General features: G+C 45.6%; 1 protein-coding gene across 1 annotated transcript in view; it reads left to right on the top strand.

Annotated features, from left to right (window-relative positions):
- Positions 1 to 20,490, top strand: part of tsnare1 (T-SNARE Domain Containing 1) — a 57,949-nt gene that overhangs the window by 28,486 nt on the left and 8,973 nt on the right. The window contains exons 8-9 of the mRNA XM_047016314.1: positions 2,551 to 2,633; positions 13,660 to 13,764. Coding sequence (XP_046872270.1) covers positions 2,551 to 2,633; positions 13,660 to 13,755 — 179 coding nt within the window. The 3' untranslated portion in view covers positions 13,756 to 13,764. The remainder of the gene's footprint in view (positions 1 to 2,550; positions 2,634 to 13,659; positions 13,765 to 20,490) is intronic.

The following is a 20,490-nucleotide window of genomic DNA, read 5'->3' as shown; positions in this document are numbered from 1 at the left end:
TAATGCTTCGCTCCTACTCTGACTCCTGCAGCCACACAAATCCACAGTCAGGGGCAGCTGGACAGGATGTAGAGTCACAGCCAGGGGTAGCTGGAGAGGAAGTAGATTCACAGCCAGGGGCAGCTGGAGAGGAAGTAGAGTCACAGCCAGTGGCAACTGGACAGGAAGTAGAGTCACAACCAGGGGCAGCTAGACAGGAAGTAAAGTCACAGCCAGGGGGAAGCTGGACAGGAAGTAAAGTCACATGGGCCTTCTTCAATAGAACTGCTATGTTAATTCTGTTCCCAGATCTCTTTCTCATATAGACAGACAGACAGAGACAAAGAGACAGACAGAGAGTTCTCTGGCGTTGTTTGTATTAGCGCTGTAAATTAGAACACATAGCTCTGTCTCTCTGTCTATCTAGCCCTGTCTCTGTGTCTATCTAGCTCTGTGTATCTGTCTCTATCTAGCTCTATCTCTCTGTGTCTATCTAGGTCTGTCTATCTAGCTCTGTGTCTCTGTGTCTCTCTATCTCTGTCTCTCTGTGTCTATCTAGCTCTGTGTCTATCTAGCTCTGTGTCTATCTGTTTCTGTCAGATACCAACATGGGAGTGACTAATAACATCATGCTGACCGGGCTTCTTCCTCATGAGCAGACATAACACCCAGACAGAGACAGACACAGAGAGAGAGGAGGGGGGAGGGAGAGAGGGGGGAGAGGGAGGGATGGGGGAGAGAAGTATTCTTTAATTTAGAACTGGTGAACCAAACGTTTGTTTTTAATTGGGAAAATAATTTAAATTGACGTCAAATGAATTCTTACTTGCTGTAGTAAATATGTGTGTAGTGAATTACGACAAGTAATTTGGATCATTCCTACATGGCAAAAAGGTTTAAATGTTTGAGTTCTACCTCAAGTGTGCATGTGTGTGTGTGTATGAGTGTGTGTGTGTCCTTCAGTAGACAACAGGAAGTGTGTCAATCAGGTTTACATACAGCACTCTGTTCCGAGTGCTGTATGTAAACATACATGCCCATACACTAAAACACAACTCCTCTATTTGTGGTGAGGGTGTGTGTGTGTTTATATATTAGTATCTGTGTGATCATGTAGGGATGTGTGTGTGTGTGTGTGTGTGGAGGGCCCAGATGCACAAGGACACCTAGAGAGCAACAGGAAATGAGCAGTAGGCCCTCCACCACGGAGCTCTCAGATAAATGAGATTTAAAAGTCACAGCGTCATAATGAGAAGGACGTGGGTTGCTTTCAGTCTTATGGAGTCTGAGTGTCCTTTACAGTCTGTATAGACATACCTTTACAGTCTGTATAGACATACCTTTACACAGTCTGTATAGACATACCTTTACAGTCTGTATAGACAGACCTTTACAGTCTGTATGGACAGACCTTTACCTTTACACAGTCTGTCTAGACAGATCTTTACAGTGTGTATATAGACCTTTACAGAGTCTGTCTAGACAGGCCTTTTGTTAGTGTGAACAATCACCTTTTGTTCACACTAACAGCACTTTTATCCATAGTGACAAAATAGTCATTTCAAACCCATTTTTCTACAGCCCTTTTTACAACTTGTGCCACAGACGGCTTCACCTTTGTCCATAGTACTGCACTTAAACCAACCTTAACGCTCAAATATTGCATATAGTAAGTACAGCAGAAGATCAAGGATCAGAAGTGCAGAGTTTTAACAGTATTTCAGTGGTCACGGAATGGCACAGTGTAAGGAAAGCACATCTCAGCTAGCAGGCACAGTGTAAGGAAAGCACATCTCAGCTAGCAGGCACAGTGTAAGGAAAGCACATCTCAGCTAGCAGGCACAGTGTAAGGAAAGCACATCTCAGCTAGCAGGCACAGTGTAAGGAAAGCACATCTCAGCTAGCAGGCACAGTGTAAGGAAAGCACATCTCAGCTAGCAGGCACAGTGTAAGGAAAGCACATCTCAGCTAGCAGGCACAGTGTAAGGAAAGCACATCTCAGCTCGCAGGCACAGTGTAAGGAAAGCACATCTCAGCTAGCAGGCACAGTGTAAGGAAAGCACATCTCAGCTAGCAGGCACAGTGTAAGGAAAGCACATCTCAGCTAGCAGGCACAGTGTAAGGAAAGCACATCTCAGCTAGCAGGCACAGAGCAGCAGTGGCATCTCATCTCAAATAGTGCATCAGCACAGAGCGGCAAAATCAATGTCATTTCATAAGTGCATGATTGGAACCGTAGGGTGTCATTTGGGATGATAAAAAAAACACGGTATGCATAAATCAAGATATCAAAACCAAAACATTATGCTCTCTTAAACAGTGTACTGTTTCTCCAAACCCTGTTCCTGCCTGTTGGGTTTTGCTTCCAACACACTCATATGATTTGATTCAACACTAATTATCTGATCAACTAGCTCATTATTAAAATCAGGTGTGCTAGATTAGAGTTGGAGCACAACCCTACAGGCAGGTAGCTCTCCAGGAACAAGGTTGAGACCCCTGCTGTAGAGTGTGGGTACGGTGGATGTTTGTGTGATGTGAGTGATCATGATGTTTGATGTTTCGTTCCAGATAGTATCGAGGACTACATACAGACCACCACGTCCAATGTGGAGACAGCCAATCAGGAGCTAGCGAAGGCCAGTCATCACCAGGTACACTTTCTGGCTCCTCCCACCTGTGTTACTGTGTCAGTGTGTGTGAGTGAGTGGCGACTTTACATGCTGCATTTGATTCATTTAGCAGATTTATCGAAAGCAGCTTACGTATGGAAGATTACAATTGCTAGTGTGTTTTTTCCCCATTTATGAATCTGTACATTTTAAAGGATACACATTGATTCCATCTGTATTTGTTGGAGCTTGAAATGTATTTCAGTTGAATGGAGACTTTAAATTGCTGTGTTGAAACAGTTAACTCAGTATAATGAGACGGGCCAGTCAGCAAATGTAATTTCTTGGTTTGAGTATTGTAGAACAGGACTTTATTACATTCTTCTGGATGTAGAGAAACCTTGAGAGCTTATTTTCATGTTCCACCAGCTCCTGCCTCTGGGTCAATCACACGTACAGAGAGAAAGCAGTAGACAAATTACATTTTCGCCCGGATTCTTTTACAACACAACAGATCTCACACTCCACTACCACATATGTGAATTTTCATTGTCTTTTTTCTTTTATTTTTACGCGGAGGTAATGAATTAGAAGTTTTCATTTCGTGAGACAAGTTTATTGTCTATGAAAGAGAACTACATTAATGTGCAGCGGAGGGAAGACCCAAACAAACGGTTGTTTGGAGCGTGTCTGTGGCTTGATTGACGAGAATATGCAAATTTGGTTGCGAACCAGTGATGTTTTATGAAAAGCCGTTTCAAGGCGTCTCTGGTTTTCGCATCCAGGAAGTGTGAAGCCCTGACTGTTGTGTTGAATCTCAGTACAGCTAAGCAGTACTGCACTGTGGGCATCCTCCCCTCTGGCTGTCCTACATAATGAATAGACTTAAGTGCCACAGAGTTAATAATAGGTAAAGGTTTTCTTTCTCTGTTCGAACACAAACACACACACACATAAACATGCCCACACACGCACACACACACACTCATACAGTCATGGATTGTTGTTTATTGTGTCTCATGAATCATTGTAAAATCATTCCGACAGCAGTCAGTGAGATCACCAGCTAGCTAAGCAGTACACTAGTTGGCCCCAAAGTTGAGAGGGTGTCTCGCCTCTGTTTCCCCATCCCTTCCTCCTCTCCTCCACAAGTGAGAGCGTGAGCGGGCAAACGAGCAAGTGGCAACAGCTTTCTCATTAATTGTCATTTCATTATCTCAAGGAGAGCTGAGCCATGGCCAAGCTCAAGCGGAGCAATTTAGCTCTCCGCCAATCCAGGCGGCTGGGCCTGTTCTTCCCTCTGTCCTCCTCTCTGAGTACAGGATGGCGGGAGAGAGAGAGAGGGGTGGGGGGGGGGGGAGAGAGAGACAGACAGAGTGGGAGAGGGAGGGGGAGAGAGGGGCAGGGAGGGAGAAAGAAGGATTTATCAGGGAGAGATAGTGAGAGGGAGATGTGCTGTGGAGGATAAGTGATAGATGTGGATAACAGAAGACAGATAACGAGATTGAGGAGGAAATGGAGAGATAGAGATGCAGAATGAGAGAAGAGATGCGGAATGAGAGAGAGAGATGCAGAATGAGAGAAAGATTTCAGAATGAGAAAGAGATGCAGAATGAGAGAGAGATGCAGAATGAGAGAGAGATGCAGAATGAGAGAGAGAGAGATGCAGAATGAGAGATAGAGAGAGATGCAGAATGAGTGTGAGAGAGAGAGAGATGCAGAATGAGAGAGATGCAGAATGAGTGAGAGAGAGAGATGCAGAATGACAGAGAGAGATGCAGAATGAGAGAGAGATGCAGAATGAGAGAGAGATGCAGAATGAGAGAGAGAGATGCAGAATGAGAGAGAGAGATGCAGAATGAGAGAGAGAGATGCAGAATGAGAGAGAGAGAGAGAGTGAGAGAGAGAGATGCAGAATGAGAGAGGGTGGCAGGCGAGCACACTGTGACTGATAGACAGACAAATACAAAAGAGAGGGAGAGAGACAGACCAAATGAAAGAGACAAGAGAGCTTAATATACATCTATACCTGTCTATCTAAGTATGCTATATATATGTTGTATAAAAGAAAGATAGGAGAGAGATTGGATTTTCAGGCTTTATTGAGCCGCCACAACTACAGGTATACCCCAGTAAGTCACCCTTGACATTAGAAAACCTTCTGAATCCCAGTGATGTAGGATCTCAGACCAGGCTAAACACATGAACAACAGCATCATCTATTTGCAGAGACTGTACATAAGAGAGTGAGTAAGAGTCGCTCGCAGCCTCCGCACAGAGAGAGGCTTGAGGCAGGACCGTGGGCCGTTTGGAGCGCGTCTCTGTGACTGCAGCGTGTTCACGCACCGCTAGGCATCACCACCAACACACAATTAAAAGCATCTGTCATTTCACACCAGGCTTCACATCCTAAACAAATGGGATCTATAATCCATTATCTGGGGTGTGATCCCTGCGCGCGCTGGCGGCAGGTCGCCTTCGGTGGCGCGTGCTCCAGTCCTGTTCCGCGATCATCGGAGCGAGATGAACCCAGATGGTTCACTTCTCAGCCGAGCTATCAAAAATCATGCCCACGCATCGCCAATCACAACTGTTTCCATTAACACGTTACAGGAAATCCTTTTATGAAGACATCTCGGTTGTTTGTTCCCCGTTAAGATGATTCTTTTTCCCCATACAGGGACGTGGAAGACCAAAGACCTGGCTTCCTTTTCCTCTTGCTAGCATAAGCTCACAGATGATACATGCAATGTAATTGCTTAATTGATTGGGGGTTTCTATGGTAACATTACTGGATTTAATTAGTTTTTGATTGAATGACCGTTCTTTTACACATCCCTCCATCTGCGAGCTGAGAGAGAATGAGAGACTAGGAGAGAGAGGGAGAGACACAGAGGGGGAGAGAGAGGGAGAGACACAGAGGGAAACAGAGGGAGAGAGACAGAGGGAGAGAGAGATGGAGAGAGAGGGAGAGACACAGAGGGAGAGAGAGGGAGAGACACAGAGGGCGAGAGAGGGAGAGAGAGACAGAGGGAGAGAGAGATGGAGAGAAGGAGATGGAGAGTGCTTGAGGGTGTGATAGTGCTTTAGTGACTGTGGTTTGAGCTCATCAGGCTAACACAGTATGTTCACAATGATGCCTGTTAAATCACACGACTTGGAGTTATTGACTTGTCTGAGATTGATCTACTTGTCATTGTGTGCTTTCCTGTGTACGTGGGTTCGTGTGCGTGTGTGCATAGGTGTGTGTTGTAGCGTGGTTTGCACAGTTAAGATTAGCAATACTTAATTTATAATAAAGTATACAGTTCTTGGGGGCACCACCTCTGATTTATTTAAGGGACAGAGGAAACCTTATTGAATAATATTGAATAATAGCACTCGTAATAATCAGTCTAATCTTAAGTAGCGAATTCCATGAAAGTAGAGCAGATCAGATAACGTGAGGGATAACGCGAGTATTATAAACAATTATTTATTTAAGAAAATGTAATTATGATGAACAAATACCAAAGAAGTTATAGGCTAGTTGAGAGTGAGTTGAGTTAAACAGTATACAGTAGGTCCTAAACTATGATGAGGGCGGAATACTAGATGGTGGGTTGAGAGCGCGTGGGGAGGGGAAGAGAGAGAGATAGGCTTCAGGAGAACAATGGAGGGAGTCTATGTTAACTAATCCTAACGAAAGTTAGGTTGAATCATTTGCAAACTAAAAATCAAACGTAACAAATTAAATCACAATATGCCAATGTTCACAAGTAAGAAATGTAGCAATATCGCAGTTACTGTTGTCAGTTTGAAGAAGAAGAATCAAAGTTCCGTTTGTCGTTGTCAAACGGTTAGAGCAAAGGAATCTTTCGTTAAAGTTCCTGGTGGTCCAGTGAGTTGCTGATTGAGAAGGATAGGTCAGATGTGTCGCGAACATATCCGGTGAATCCTTGCGAAAAAGCAAGGTTTGCTTGTGCGTCAGGGTTTTATAATCCTTGTGAAAGGGGGGGTATCCTTTTGGAGGTGAACTCTTTGATTGGTCAGTTACTCCCACCTGGGCGTCCATCCTGAGATTGACGTATGGGTGTGAAGTAGTTGATAACTTTTCAGAGTTCAGCTATTTCAAATGTCCATGTATTTCTAATACTTCAACATATAACAATACAACATTAATAAATGGTTTAGTTTGTAGATTAAAATCATTTTGATATCAAGATTAACTGATTTATCATAACAGGAAAGGAAGTTACATTAAAACATCAAATTATATTAACACAGCATAAAAGGGAAAGCATACATTATAACACATCAACTACCGTCATTGAAATAGTGTCCATAAGTCATGTAGTCCTTGAGCATATGTTTGTAAATCCAGAAAAGTTAGTCTTTCCTTAAACTCCTTTGTCTGCATACTGTAAGGCCATTTTGGTCTACCTTCTGACCCCATGCTGGGCCAGAAGCTTTGAAGGTCCTGCTCTGGAGATAAGGACAAAGGGGGAAACCCCCTTTCTCCTTGTCGGGGGTAGGGGAAAGGTGTGAGGGTACGTGGTTTGTCTGTTGGCTCTGCTACAGTGTGTTTGGGGGGTTGTGTGTGGGAGTGTGTGTGTGTGTGTGTGTTTGGGAGGGTGTGTGTATGTCTGTGCATAGGTGTGTGTGTGTGGGGGGGTTGTGTGTGGGAGGGTATGTGTATGTGTGTGTGTGGGAGGGTGTGTGTATGTGTGTGCATAGGTGTGTGTGTGTGGGGGGGGTTGTGTGTGGGAGTGTGTGTGTATGTGTGTGTTTGGGAGGGAGGGTGTGTGTGTACATGTGTGTGTATGGGTGAAGTGTGTATGTGTAAGCAGACTGTATCAGAGCCAAGTACCTGTAGCGTCGTGTTAAAATAGAAATATTTAATTTATCATAAAGTTCGGGGCACCACCCTAATATTGGTTTAGGACATTAGGGAATCCTATATTTAACATGTAATAATCAGTCTCATCTTTAGGAATGAATTCATTCTAAGTGTAGAGCCAATCGTAACATCAGTGAACACGCACGTCAAAATATCTTTACAATGAATGTATTCAAGTAAGGTAAACAGATTTTATGAACAAGTTGGATTATGGGTTTGATATGAGTTATTGGTTTCAATGAACAGAATGAAATGGACTAACTTAAAGACAGAAATGGTAAGTCAATGATTACATCCTTACAAATCATAAACAGAGCTCACGCCAATGCCAAGTCGGGGAGGAAAGAGCGTTAGCCATGGTTACGTTTGATCAGGAGTTGATCAATGAGGTTGAGGGCGGTTTGCGCTAAAGGTCCATTAGAAGAACCGGAAGTCAAAGCACGGCTGCGATGCCTGTGTCTGAGTCTGCGGGATCTCATTCAAGTCGCAATTAATATTGCGTTTAAGGTTCTTCTGTTGAAACGACCAGATAGTGTCGCGATCACTATCAAGTTGAATCTCAGGAGAAGCTTGGGGACGTCCTTTGGAACGTCAATCCTGATGGCGTTCATGCCACGGTTGGTTTTGCAATGCAACACAAACCATGTACTTCTCTCTAATCTGTTGCCTCCAATCTGCTGCCTCTAATCTGCTGCCACTAATCTGCTGCCTCTAATCTGCTGCCACCAATCTTCTGTCTTTAATCTCCTGCCACCAATCTTCTGTCTCTAATGTGATTCCTCTAATATGGGACCTCCAATCTGCTGCCTCTAACCTGGTGCCTCTAATATAGTGCCTCAAATCTGCTATTTCTAATCTCTATGTCCTGGTAATCTAACCTGGCTCTGACCTCCTACGTACTTCCGCTCAATTTTCATTTTGCTTCTGTACTAGGTCAGGTCTGGGAATTCGGCCCCTATGTGATATGTCCCCGGTTAACTTTCTATCGGCAAATCAGCGAACAGAGGGAGTGGCTGAAAACGATGATGTTGATGTTGTGCGCTAGTTTGAGTTGTAGTTCCGTAATGGCGGCGGAGAAAGATGCGAGTGAATCTCTTCAGTCCGTTGTAGCATCGCTGCTGATTAACCAGAAGTTAAAGCCGGTGCAAGAACAATCTTCGGGGGGGGGGGGGGGGGGGGGGGGGGGGGGGGTGCTGTTGAAACATCTTGATTTGGGTGGCGAAGGTACTCGCGCCCTGAGAGTACCTGCCTACAAGGAAGTCAACACTTGTCAATGGAGCGGTCTCAGACTCTCTGTACAAATGAAATGTACGAGAGTCTGGTTAGGACCAGGCTACTGGTGATCATCCATTCTGAAACAATCATCAGTTTGGTCAGTTTTACCTGAACTATTGAATGGTCCTGATTAAGCAGGATGTGACTGGTTTCAGTCATAGTCATTTCCATTCATAATCTCCCTGAGAAGTGAGAACATGGCATTACATCAAGGTTAAACATACAGCTCTGCTTCTCCAAGTAAACAACTACCAATTAGTTCCAATGCTACACACAAACAGACACAACACACACACACAAAAAGACACACACAAACAGACACAAACACACAACACGCACACACTGCTGTCTGGATTGCGGTCACACCACAGAGGCCGCCATCAGGCCGACTGAGCGCGCCCGAGCGGGGACCCAGGATTGGCTGTGAAGTTCATGTTTATTTGCTTCTCCTTTTAAATATCATAATCGCTGTGACTGGGGCTCTGAATTTTATGTAAATTGCACATAAGCCGATTACAAGGCAGGCAGTGGCTCAGCAAACGTTATTTATTTTATGGACTTCCAATTTTCCTTCCGCAGATGTGCTACAAGAGGAATAATGTGATGTCAGTAATCATTGCTTTGCATTATTATTGTTATGAAGACATTACTCATGTCTCAGCAGGTAAATAGCTCTGTCTGCCCAGCAGGAACTCTCAGATACAAATACTGATGAGTTTGTGAACAAGGACAGAAGTGTTTCTTCTTGGGAAGCCACAGATGTGGAACCTCCTGGCCGAGGCACACATGAACTACACAGATGAACCACAGAGATGAACCACACACATGAACCACACAGATTAACCACATAGATGAACCACACACATGAACCACACAGGTGAACCACAGAGATGAACCACACACATGAACCACACAGATGAACCACACAGATGAACCACACAGATGAATCACACAGATGAACCACACAGATGAACCACACACAGATGAACCACACACATGAACCACACAGATGAACCACACATATGAACCACACAGATTAACCACACAGATGAACCACACACATGAACCACACAGATAAATCACACAGATGAACCACACAGTCCACAGGAGGTGAACCCCTGAACCTCACGTAGTCAGGCAGTCCCAGATGAATCTGTCCAGTCCTAGATATCTCTCCTGATCCTAGATATCTCTCCCCACTTCTCGGTGTCTCTTAGTTCTAGGTGTATCTCAGTTCTAGGTATTTCTCCCCACTTGTGGTTTCTCAGAGTCGTACACACCCTCTGTGTGAACCCAGGAGATGCTAGGTTGTTTTGATTTCTAAAAATCAATCATACTGTGTTTCATTCTGCTCCCACAACCTGTCCTTCAACTGAACTAACCCTAACCCAACCTGTCCTTCAACTGAACTAACCCTAACCCAACCTGTCCTTCAACTGAACTGACCCTAACCCAACCTGTCCTTCAACTGAACTGACCCTAACCCAACCTGTCCTTCAACTGAACTGACCCTAACCCAACCTGTCCTTCAACTGAACTGACCCTAACCCAACCTGTCCTTCAACTGAACTGACCCTAACCCAACCTGTCCTTCAACTGAACTGACCCTAACCCAACCTGTCCTTCAACTGAACTAACCCTAACCCAACCTGTCCTTCAACTGAACTAACCCTAACCCAACCTGTCCTTCAACTGAACTGACCCTAACCCAACCTGTCCTTCAACTGAACTAACCCTAACCCAACCTGTCCTTTAACTGAACTAACCCTAACCCAACCTGTCCTTCAACTGAACTAACCCTAACCCAACCTGTCCTTCAACTGAACTGACCCTAACCCAACCTGTCCTTCAACTGAACTGACCCTAACCCAACCTGTCCTTCAACTGAACTGACCCTAACCCAACCTGTCCTTCAACTGAACTAACCCTAACCCAACCTGTCCTTCAACTGAACTGACCCTAACCCAACCTGTCCTTCAACTGAACTGACCCTAACCTAACCCAACCTGTCCTTCAACTGAACTGACCCTAACCTAACCCAACCTGTCCTTCAACTGAACTGACCCTAACCCAACCTGTCCTTCAACTGAACTTACCCTAACCCAACCTGTCCTTCAACTGAACTAACCCTAACCCAACCTGTCCTTCAACTGAACTAACCCTAACCCAACCTGTCCTTCAACTGAACTAACCCTAACCCAACCTGTCCTTCAACTGAACTGACCCTAACCCAACCTGTCCTTCAACTGAACTGACCCTAACCCAACCTGTCCTTCAACTGAACTAACCCTAACCCAACCTGTCCTTCAACTGAACTAACCCTAACCCAACCTGTCCTTCAACTGAACTGACCCTAACCCAACCTGTCCTTCAACTGAACTGCAGACCTGAATCCTGACAAGGACATGGGCGGAGGGACGGAGATGGAGATGAGGGAGAGAGACAGGAGAGAGATGAGAGAGAGAGACAGGAGAGAGATGAGAGAGAGAGACAGGAGAGAGATGAGAGAGAGAGACAGGAGAGAGATGAGAGAGAGAGACAGGAGAGAGATGAGAGAGACAGGAGACAGATGAGAGAGAGAGAGACAGGAGACAGATGAGAGAGCGAGACAGGAGAGAGATATGAGAGAGAGACAGGAGAGAGATGAGGGAAAGAGAGAGACAGGAGAGAGATGAGGGAAAGAGAGAGAGAGACAGGAGAGAGATGAGGGAAAGAGAGAGAGAGACAGGAGAGAGATGAGGGAAAGAGAGAGACAGGAGAGAGATGAGAGAGAGACAGGAGAGAGATGAGAGAGAGAGAGAGACAGGAGAGAGATGAGAGAGAGACAGGAGAGAGATGAGAGAGAGAGACAGGAGAGAGGAGTGGGAGAGATGGGAGGGAGAGAGGACCGAGAGAGACAGGAGAGAAAGAGAGAGGACAAAGGGAGACACAGATCAGAGACCTGTGAGAGAGAGAGAGAGAGAGAGAGAGAGAGAGAGAGAGAGAGAGAGATTGTCAATGTGAGTGCCAATAAAGCACCAAAAGACAGACAGACAGAGGCAGAGTGGGACCATCACAGACCACCTAGTGATGGGCCCAAGTGTCCACTTTTTCTTCCTCATGACTGAACAAAGCAGGCAGGAAGAGAGATGTTATCCCCCTCGGCTAAGGCCCCGGGTGGCCACGGAGCCCCCACGGAGCTCCCAGCTGTGGGGCGGTGAACCGCTACCACAATACTCACCTTCCCCGGGGGATTAAGACACCAGCGATAAGAGCCATTCTCCTTCAACTCCCTGAGTCTGCCACTGTTCCCAGTCTTTGACTGTGTATCCCTCCCTCTGCTACACACCTTCCTCCCTCCTCCTGCAGCCCTCCATTCCCCTTCAAGATTCCAGTTGAAAAAATACAGCACACTCCCTTTGTTATCCTAAAGCCTTTTTGCTCTCCCTTCCACCTTATTTATTTTCCCCGTTTTATTTCCGAAATAACGGTGGAGCTGGAGGGAGCGAAACGGAGGGAGAGAGAGGAGGAAGGGAGGGAGGGAGGGAGGGAGGGGGGGAGAAGAGAGAGGAGGCAGGGAGAGGGGGAAAGAGAGAGAGGAGGCGGATGAAGAGTGAAGCGCTTCACTGTCAGAGCAGTCAGCAGAGAGAGAGAGAGAGAGAGAGAGAGAGAGAGAGAGAGAGAGAATGGAGGGAAGGAGACTGAATCTCTGCACTGTCAGAGGAGTGAGCACAGAGGGCGAGGGAGGAAGGGAGATGATGGGAGAGAGGGCGAGGGAAAGGATGGGAGAGAAAGTTTCTAAGGCTGAGGTGGAAGCGTGTGAGAGGAGCAGAGGAATATGTGGTGGCCAGCTGCAAGAGAGGAGATAGCACAGAAAGGCTTTTAATTCTCAATCCCCACAGAGCCTTTGAAAATTACCAATCTTCTTATCACAGACGCAAGGCTGCTTATGCAAATTGTTGTGGAGTGGAACGTTTAAACGGAAAATTACTCGACAGCATTTTTTTCCCCCTTTCCTCACCCCCCCCCCCCATCTACCCCCTCTCTCCTTACTCTCTCTCTCTCTCTTTCTCTCTTTCCACATAGAAAGCCTGTTTCTAGTCTCAGATAAGGAGATGAATTGCTTGCTCCGTGCTTTGAAGCGAGTCAGGATTTAAAGACTCCGGGCTGGGCTCTAGCCTAACGCCGCCACTCTCTCTCCGCCTTTGTAGCGGAAAAACTGAAAGAAAACAGAGGGAGAAAAAGCGTTTCAAAACAACATCGATTCCGTGCTCTCCTCTTGCTCCGACACATCGTCACCGCCTAGGGAGACAAGACAAATATATAACCCCCCCCCCCCTCCACTTCCAACCCCCCCCCCCACACACACTTCTAAACACACCAACACCCAGCCCAGCTCTCTTCCCACTCTCATGTTTATTTGCCCACCATAGACCAGAGTTCAGGATTTTCTTTTTCCATTCAGTTTGTTGGTCTTTTGGTTTCCGCCAACATGGAGGCTTTCTGACATGGTACCTGTGACCCTGCCCTGCCCGAGAAGAGACTGTTTGAAGAGTTCTAACAAGTCCAAATGCCGCCGCCGGGCAACATTAGACAAGAGGTGGATGAATCACTGTCAGACAGACACCTGTATATCGACAAGTAGCAGGATGAGGGGATCCTCTCAACTGAAATCCAGTCAAAACTCAATAATAAAAGAATTACGCTTGATATCGCTAGCGCGCCACAACAGCATCATAAACAGGCCCAAGTAAGCTCATATTGTATTTAGTGTGTGGTGTTTGTATCTTCTTTTCACCTTACACTCTGTGTGTGTGTGTGTCTATGTGTGCGTACCTGTGTGTGTGCCTGTGTGTGTGTGTCCCTGTGTGTGTGTGTGTGCCTGTGTGTGTGCCTGTCTGTGTGTGCGTACCTGTGTGTGTTCCTGACCCGCAGAGACAGCTACGGAAGAGGAAATGCTACATGCTGGCGGCTGGAGTCTTCCTCCTCACCCTCCTCGTCGTCATCATCGCCGTGTCTGCCAGGAAGTGACACGCGACGGTAAGGACCCTCGATGCCCTCTCTTCCGTCCTGGGGAGGTCTGGGTGGTCTCCACGAGACAAGGGATGTGATTGTCTTTGTGAAAAGTAGAAGAAACATGATTTGAGTCGAGAGTAGATTTAGCTTCATCAATGTAAGCGTGAGTACGCTACATGGTACACACGTGGATATGGAGCCTTCTGAGACGAGGGGGCAGGGTGAGGGGGGCAGGGTGAGGGGGGCAGGGTGAGGGGGGAAGGTTGAGGGGGGAAGGTTGAGGGGGCAGGGTGAGGGGGCAGGGTGAGGGGGGCAGGGTGAGGGGGCAGGGTGAGGGGGGCAGGGTGAGGGGGGCAGGGTGAGGGGGCAGGGTGAGGGGGGCAGGGTGAGGGGGCAGGGTGAGGCGGGCAGGGTGAGGGGGCAGAGTGAGGGGGGCAGGGTGAGGGGGGCAGGGTGAGGGGGGCAGAGTGAGGGGGGCAGGGTGAGGGGGGCAGGGTGAGGGGGCAGAGTGAGGGGGGCAGGGTAAGGGGGCAGGGTGAGGGGGGCAGGGTGAGGGGGGCAGGGTGAGGGGGCAGGGTGAGGGGGGCAGGGTGAGGGGGGCAGGGTGAGGGGGGCAGGGTGAGGGGGCAGGGTGAGGGGGGCAGGGTGAGGGGTGCAGGGTCGTCAGGGCAGGCCGTCAGGGCCTGCAATGCCTACTCTGCTGGTCTAAACATACCCCCCCAAAAATTTGTTATATATGTTTTATTTATAATTTCCCCCCATCTTAAAGTCATTCAATAAATACACACATGATATAAATACCAACAAATATTCTCTGTAGTCTGTTCTCTTCATGTCATATTATATCGACTTGGTTGAGCTGCTGACAGTGTTGTATATTATGGAGTTTTTATCCAATCATAATTCAGCTAGCTTGTGTTGTCAGGTTCAATGAAATCTGCCTGAGACCTTCAGAATCAACAGAGAATGCTCCGTGTGCGTAACTCCGTAAGTGAACAGAGACGGTCCATTGCGATAGCCAATCAGATCTCGAGTCTGACACCAAGGCCACCTAGAAGGCCTTTCGCTGAACTTGACATGTACACATCCTGTGATTGGATAAGCGCTCGTAGGAGCCTGAAAGAGGGCAATTCGTTAGCTAGAGGTTCCGATAAATTCTGATCATCTGCAATTTATAATGTAATTGTAAAATTAGTGCGAATTTCGATTGCAATACTATACAGCTTGTATGAATGCGACTTTTTTTTACAAGCTAGCCGACAGCTATTCTGGCTTTACAGCTAGCAACAACTGTAGGTAGCGTTTTGGGCCACGTTCCTGTTCTCTGAATTGGGTTAAGTAGCAAGTTATTTTAGAGTGTTGCTATTTGTTCTTTCTTCTTTCATCATTTTCATCCATTTGGAATTGTGTTGCTGTTGTATTTCGCAGTAATGGCCAATGCTAGACTCATTATAAAGTGAGAAGACCTATACGTTGGTTTGGGTTAGGGTTAGCCATGTACTTACTTATTACTTATTTAGCCATTATGTTTGACTCAGTTTCTCACAGTCACAGTTTGTTGAATGTGTTGAATGTTTCATTCCAAAATACAGAATTGGTGTTTAAATGCTAGGTTTCATCATTGTGCCAAACAAAGAATGTTTAATTCAGGCATATTTTACAGAGTACTTTATTCTTGCATACCCATGTGCATTTTTGCACTATGTAGGATTTTCTTTTACAATTTCATGGAAATGTTAGACCCAATCACTGCAGATGTTTTATGTTGTAGTTCTTCCATGGTGACATGTTAGTGAGGTGTTAACATTTTTTCACTTTGAAATAATGGTCCAGATCACAGTTACTGAGGGATGACAAGGTAACGCTTGAGTAATTAGTGAGGAGTTAACATGTTTGTCACTTTAAAATAATGGTCCAGATCACAGTTACTGAGGGATGACAAGGTAACGCTTGAGTAATTAGTGAGGAGTTAACATGTTTGTCACTTTAAATAATGGTCCACATCACTAGTAGTTCCTGCAGGATGACAAGGTAACGCTTGAGTAATTAGTGAGGAGTTAACATAAAAGTAGGTCTTTGGAGTCTGAGACATTGAACTGACACTCGAGAGCTCATAATAGTGAACTAATCCAATCATGAGCGTGTCAGCATCACTTCCTAATTATATATTTTTAATTATTTGTATTATTCTATGTTTAAGACTGAAATAAACAGAGAATTTACGTTCATCCTTTGGTAAGAGTCTAGTCACAATCTCAACCTGTAGCTAATGTATTTGGGGAGTTATAATATTTATAAACTGGTTTCCACAAAGAACCCATTTGAGGCACAAGCTTCTAAAATGTTATGACCATGTTAAGAGTAAAAAAAAATAATTGTTCACTTTTTAGACATGTTACTTTTGTGATTAGTAATTAATTAGTTATTCGTTCTTAATTGGTTATATAGTTCACAGGTAGTTCTCAATGAGGATATATTTATTTAGTAATAATCAAATACCTACCAAGGAACTACCTTTGTACTAAATTTGCTATTACTTACTGCTTAGTTAATGTTGGTTCCATATTAGTTAATAGTATTAAGTTTGGTGTTAATGTAGAACTACCTATTACTTCCTGCATAGCTACTCATTAACAACAGACCATTATTCTAAAGTGTTTCCGTGTACTTTTGGTGAACTTTGGTGAGAAAACATTGTTGAGTCATCTCTTAAAATCGTCTTTTATTTTTGAGTTTGGACAGGATCCGCGATCTTAGTTTCCTACTCTTAATTGTGAATGCAAGCTTATTGATTTTCAATACTCCGGATATTAAGTGTTGCTCGACTAGCCTATATTAAGGTGATGTAATGTGGTGTCATATTGATGGTATGATGAGGTGTATTAATGTAGGTAGGACTAAGTATGATGTCACTGAAGGCCCAGGCTTGATATACAGCCTCCACTGGGTCTGTGTGATACCATAGTCCTGGATTTGTATCTGGGATTACGCCTTCTTAAAAATGGCTTTCTGAACATGACCAGACATTGATGGGGGTTCTTTCTCTGGCAGCCCCCCCCCCCCCCCCCCCCCCACTAAAACCTCAGACCGTTTTGGCTAACTGTGTCCTTTCTAAACCTCCACACCTACACGTCTGCACTTGAACAAAACAAGCCACTGCCGTGAGTAGAATCCTCCATTCGCACGTGCAATTCATCCATAATCGGAATGTAATGAGCCGCGAGTCATTACGCGGTGTGTTCTAACACTCTGACTCGTGTCTGCAGTCTACGATCAGACTCTAGTGAAGCACGCCACAAACGCCACATACCAACTGATAGGAGCTCGGTGCTCAGAGAGCGTCCAAAGCGAGCGGACCGTGTCCCCCTGGCGTCAACAAGCAGGCGTGATTGTCAGAACCTTCGTGGCTTTGCACGTGCCCAGTATCATCGTGGGGACGGCTGGCAGTCAGAAGTTTCTAGAAGCAGAATCTCCTCCGGGCCAATGCTCCTAGGTCAGAGATCATTTGGGGAGATTTGTGAAGCGAGTCAGACCATATAATTTTCAACAGAAGAGATGGAATTTTGCACAATACATTCTGTGTGTGTGTCTGTGGGAGATTGTGTGTGTGTGTGTAATGGGGGAGGTGTGTTTGTGTGTAAAAGTGTGTGTATTCATGTGTTTGTTTGTGTGTGTGTCTGTGAAAGATTGTCTGTGTGTGCAAGGGTGTGTGTGTGTTTGTATGACATTACGTGTGAGTGCATGTGTGCATGTGTGTGTGTGTGTGTCAGCCTAAGCATGCCCACAGCAGCAAGTGGCACATGCTCAGTAGGCTGGTCTGGCTAGCTGCCATCACAGCAGTCTGGTAAAGACTCCCAGATCCTGTTTCTCAGAGGAATCACACAACCAGACAGGGTTTGAACACAATCAAGAATTTACCGTCTGCATAGACAACAACTTCAGTTTGTGTTGGGATCATCCTTCCCTTATTTGATGTGCTTAAAGGATGAAATCGGAAGCTAGATAGGTTGTCATGGGGTGGAGATTGGGTTGGATTGCAATATGAGAGACAGATAGAGAACAGATTGGGCAAATGATGAGAGACAGGTAGAGAGATGAGGTATTAGTCAGGTTAAGGATGAGAGAGAGACAGGTTTAGGATGAGTGAGAGACAGGTTTAGGATAAGAGAGACAACTACAGAAAGTGTTGGCCAAAGGATGAGAGAAAGGTAGAGAGACAAGGCATTAGACAGTTTAGGATGAGAGAGAGACAGGCTTAGAATGAGAGAGACAGGTAGACAAAGGGTTGACACAAGACAACGAGAGAAAGACAGGATCAAGACAGGAGAGACAGTTTGAGGAGGAGAGACAGGTAGATGGATGGAGCTTCAGCCACTCAGAGAGAGAGAGAAAGGAAAGGAGAAAAGCAAAGCTGAACAAAGAAGATAATAGAGGCAATAATAGAGAGAGGAGTGAGAGTGAGAGAGAGAGGAGTGAGAGAGAAAGAGAGAGGCAGGGAGGACAGGCCACCGCGAGCCCCGTCCATCAGTTTAATGAGAGTGACGACGGCGAAAATAACCGTGGCGACCAGGCTGCTCTCAAATCAATAGCCTGGGCTCTTTATGAGCTCTAAATAACGCCATAACTGCTCCCTGACACTTAGCCCCGCAAATGGTGTTACCATCACATCCTGTTTACAGAGTCGTTTGAGCCCGGAGACTCCTCGACTTGCACCCCGGCGTCCAAAACAGCCGTTTTCGCTCCGTTGCCATGGCGAGCTGAGGCCCCTGAAAAAAACAGGCATGCGGAACGGGGGGCGGGGGCTCCATCTGTCCTCCCCCATAACAGCTAACTGACTGTTGCAAATCACATTTGTTTGGAGATTAGATCAGTTAAGAGGGTGATGGAGTGCATGTGATTGTCACAGCCCTCTGGGGTGGACTAGGGGTCCTGGACAAGGCAGTTTGGCTCTCTAACGAGGATGTCTGGAGGGGCTGGGGGGTCCTGGACCAGGCAGTTTGGCTCTCTAACGAGGATGTCTGGAGGGCTTGGGGGGTCCAGCCTGGGAGTTTGGATCCTGGACACGTGCCTGTAAGGAGAGCCAGAGAGCGGGTTGTATCTAGGGGGTCTGACATAGTGTTGCTTATCACATTTAGACATTTAGCAGACGCTCTTGTCCAGAGCGACTTACAGGAAGTACAGGGACATTCCCCCCTAGGGAAATAGGGTGAAGTGCCTTGCCCAAGGACACAACGTCATTTGACACGCTCAGCCACCTGAGTCACATACCCATATAGATGTATCATACACACAAGCACGCACACAATGTTGGTTATCACAAACACATACTTCACCCACCCACATACCCACATAAACCCATCTCATATAAACACTGACACACTTAGAGAGTGTTGATAATAGGATAGAGGCACCTCAAATCCAAAGTGTGTACAGGTTCCTGGTTGCTGTTGGAGACAGTGATGAGAAAGCTGTGGTGTGTGTGTGTGTGTGTTTGTGTGTGTGTGTGTGTGTGGAAGGGGAAGGGGGGGGGTAGGAGTGGCAGGTGAGGTAGGGAGGTACTTAGGAGGATTTACTAATGATGGTAATGCCTGAAAAAGTTCCAAATAATAATATAACCTACATGCTACAATGTGGCAGCTACATGATACGTTTTAAATGATGACGGATAACACAGGACACACACACTCACACACACAAGTGAAATAATTAAGATAGCATTAATTGACAGTGCACTTGGAAGTATTCCAAAGTATACTTTGATGTACTTTAGGGAAGTATACTTCATGAACTGAAAGTGCACGACACAGGCTACTTTACAGTATTCAAAAGTAAACCTCAAATACATTATACGTGTACTTTAAAGTGTACTAAATGACCTAAAAGGTGGGCCAATTCAGTTTACTTAGTACAAAAATAGTACATAAATGAGTACAATACTAGTATACTTTAAGTGCCATGATTTACATTTAGTCATTTTGATAATACTATGTATACTATGATAATAGTATACTTTTTATACTTAAGTATACTTACAAATTAAAATTGAAGTATACTTCCTTTTCGTAAGGGTAGTGCTTCCTGCAGCCAGACAGACTTGATGTGCCACACAAACAGAACGGATGATGTTCAAATGAGACAATCAACATGTCTCAGGTACCGACATTAGTATCAGCCATGAACTGCTATCGCTAAAAAATTGCTTCACAATGGGAGTTATTATGTCACAATCATAAGCCGGCACTCAACAGTCTATTGGTTTCTGTTAGTATGTGCTGCGTCAGCATGTCCTTGGTTGTCCCTTTAGCAACAGAAAACATGCTTACATGTGTGTTTTAACGCCTGCTGCCCTGTGTGTCTGGTTTGAATCAGAACTGCCAACGGTGTCGTACAACGTGTGACATTTAAATGTCAACCACAATCAGCTGTTTCATCATCTGTGCTACTTCGGTTTGTTTGGGTAGAAAGTGTGTGGCTTAGTTCAGTCAGAGTAATCTTCCTGCAACAACGGCCTACTGATTGTTGACAGAAAACTGCAACGATCACTTTGGCATAAACTACAGGGCAGAAACCTGGCACATGCGCACTTTAATTCACTAGGCTTGCGAAAAGATTGATTTCAACCTGGCTCTGAGCTGATGGCAGGTCATGGCACACAATACCCCCAACATGTACACACACACACACACATGTAAACATACGCACACACAAATGCATTACCGTATTTTTTGGAAATTAAGCCCTGGTTTATAT

The sequence above is a fragment of the Hypomesus transpacificus genome, unplaced genomic scaffold (assembly GCF_021917145.1).
Source record: "Hypomesus transpacificus isolate Combined female unplaced genomic scaffold, fHypTra1 scaffold_342, whole genome shotgun sequence".
NCBI classification, from domain to species: domain Eukaryota; kingdom Metazoa; phylum Chordata; class Actinopteri; order Osmeriformes; family Osmeridae; genus Hypomesus; species Hypomesus transpacificus.
The sequence above is the reverse complement of the archived record's forward strand: the minus strand, read 5'-3'. Positions and strand labels throughout refer to the sequence as shown.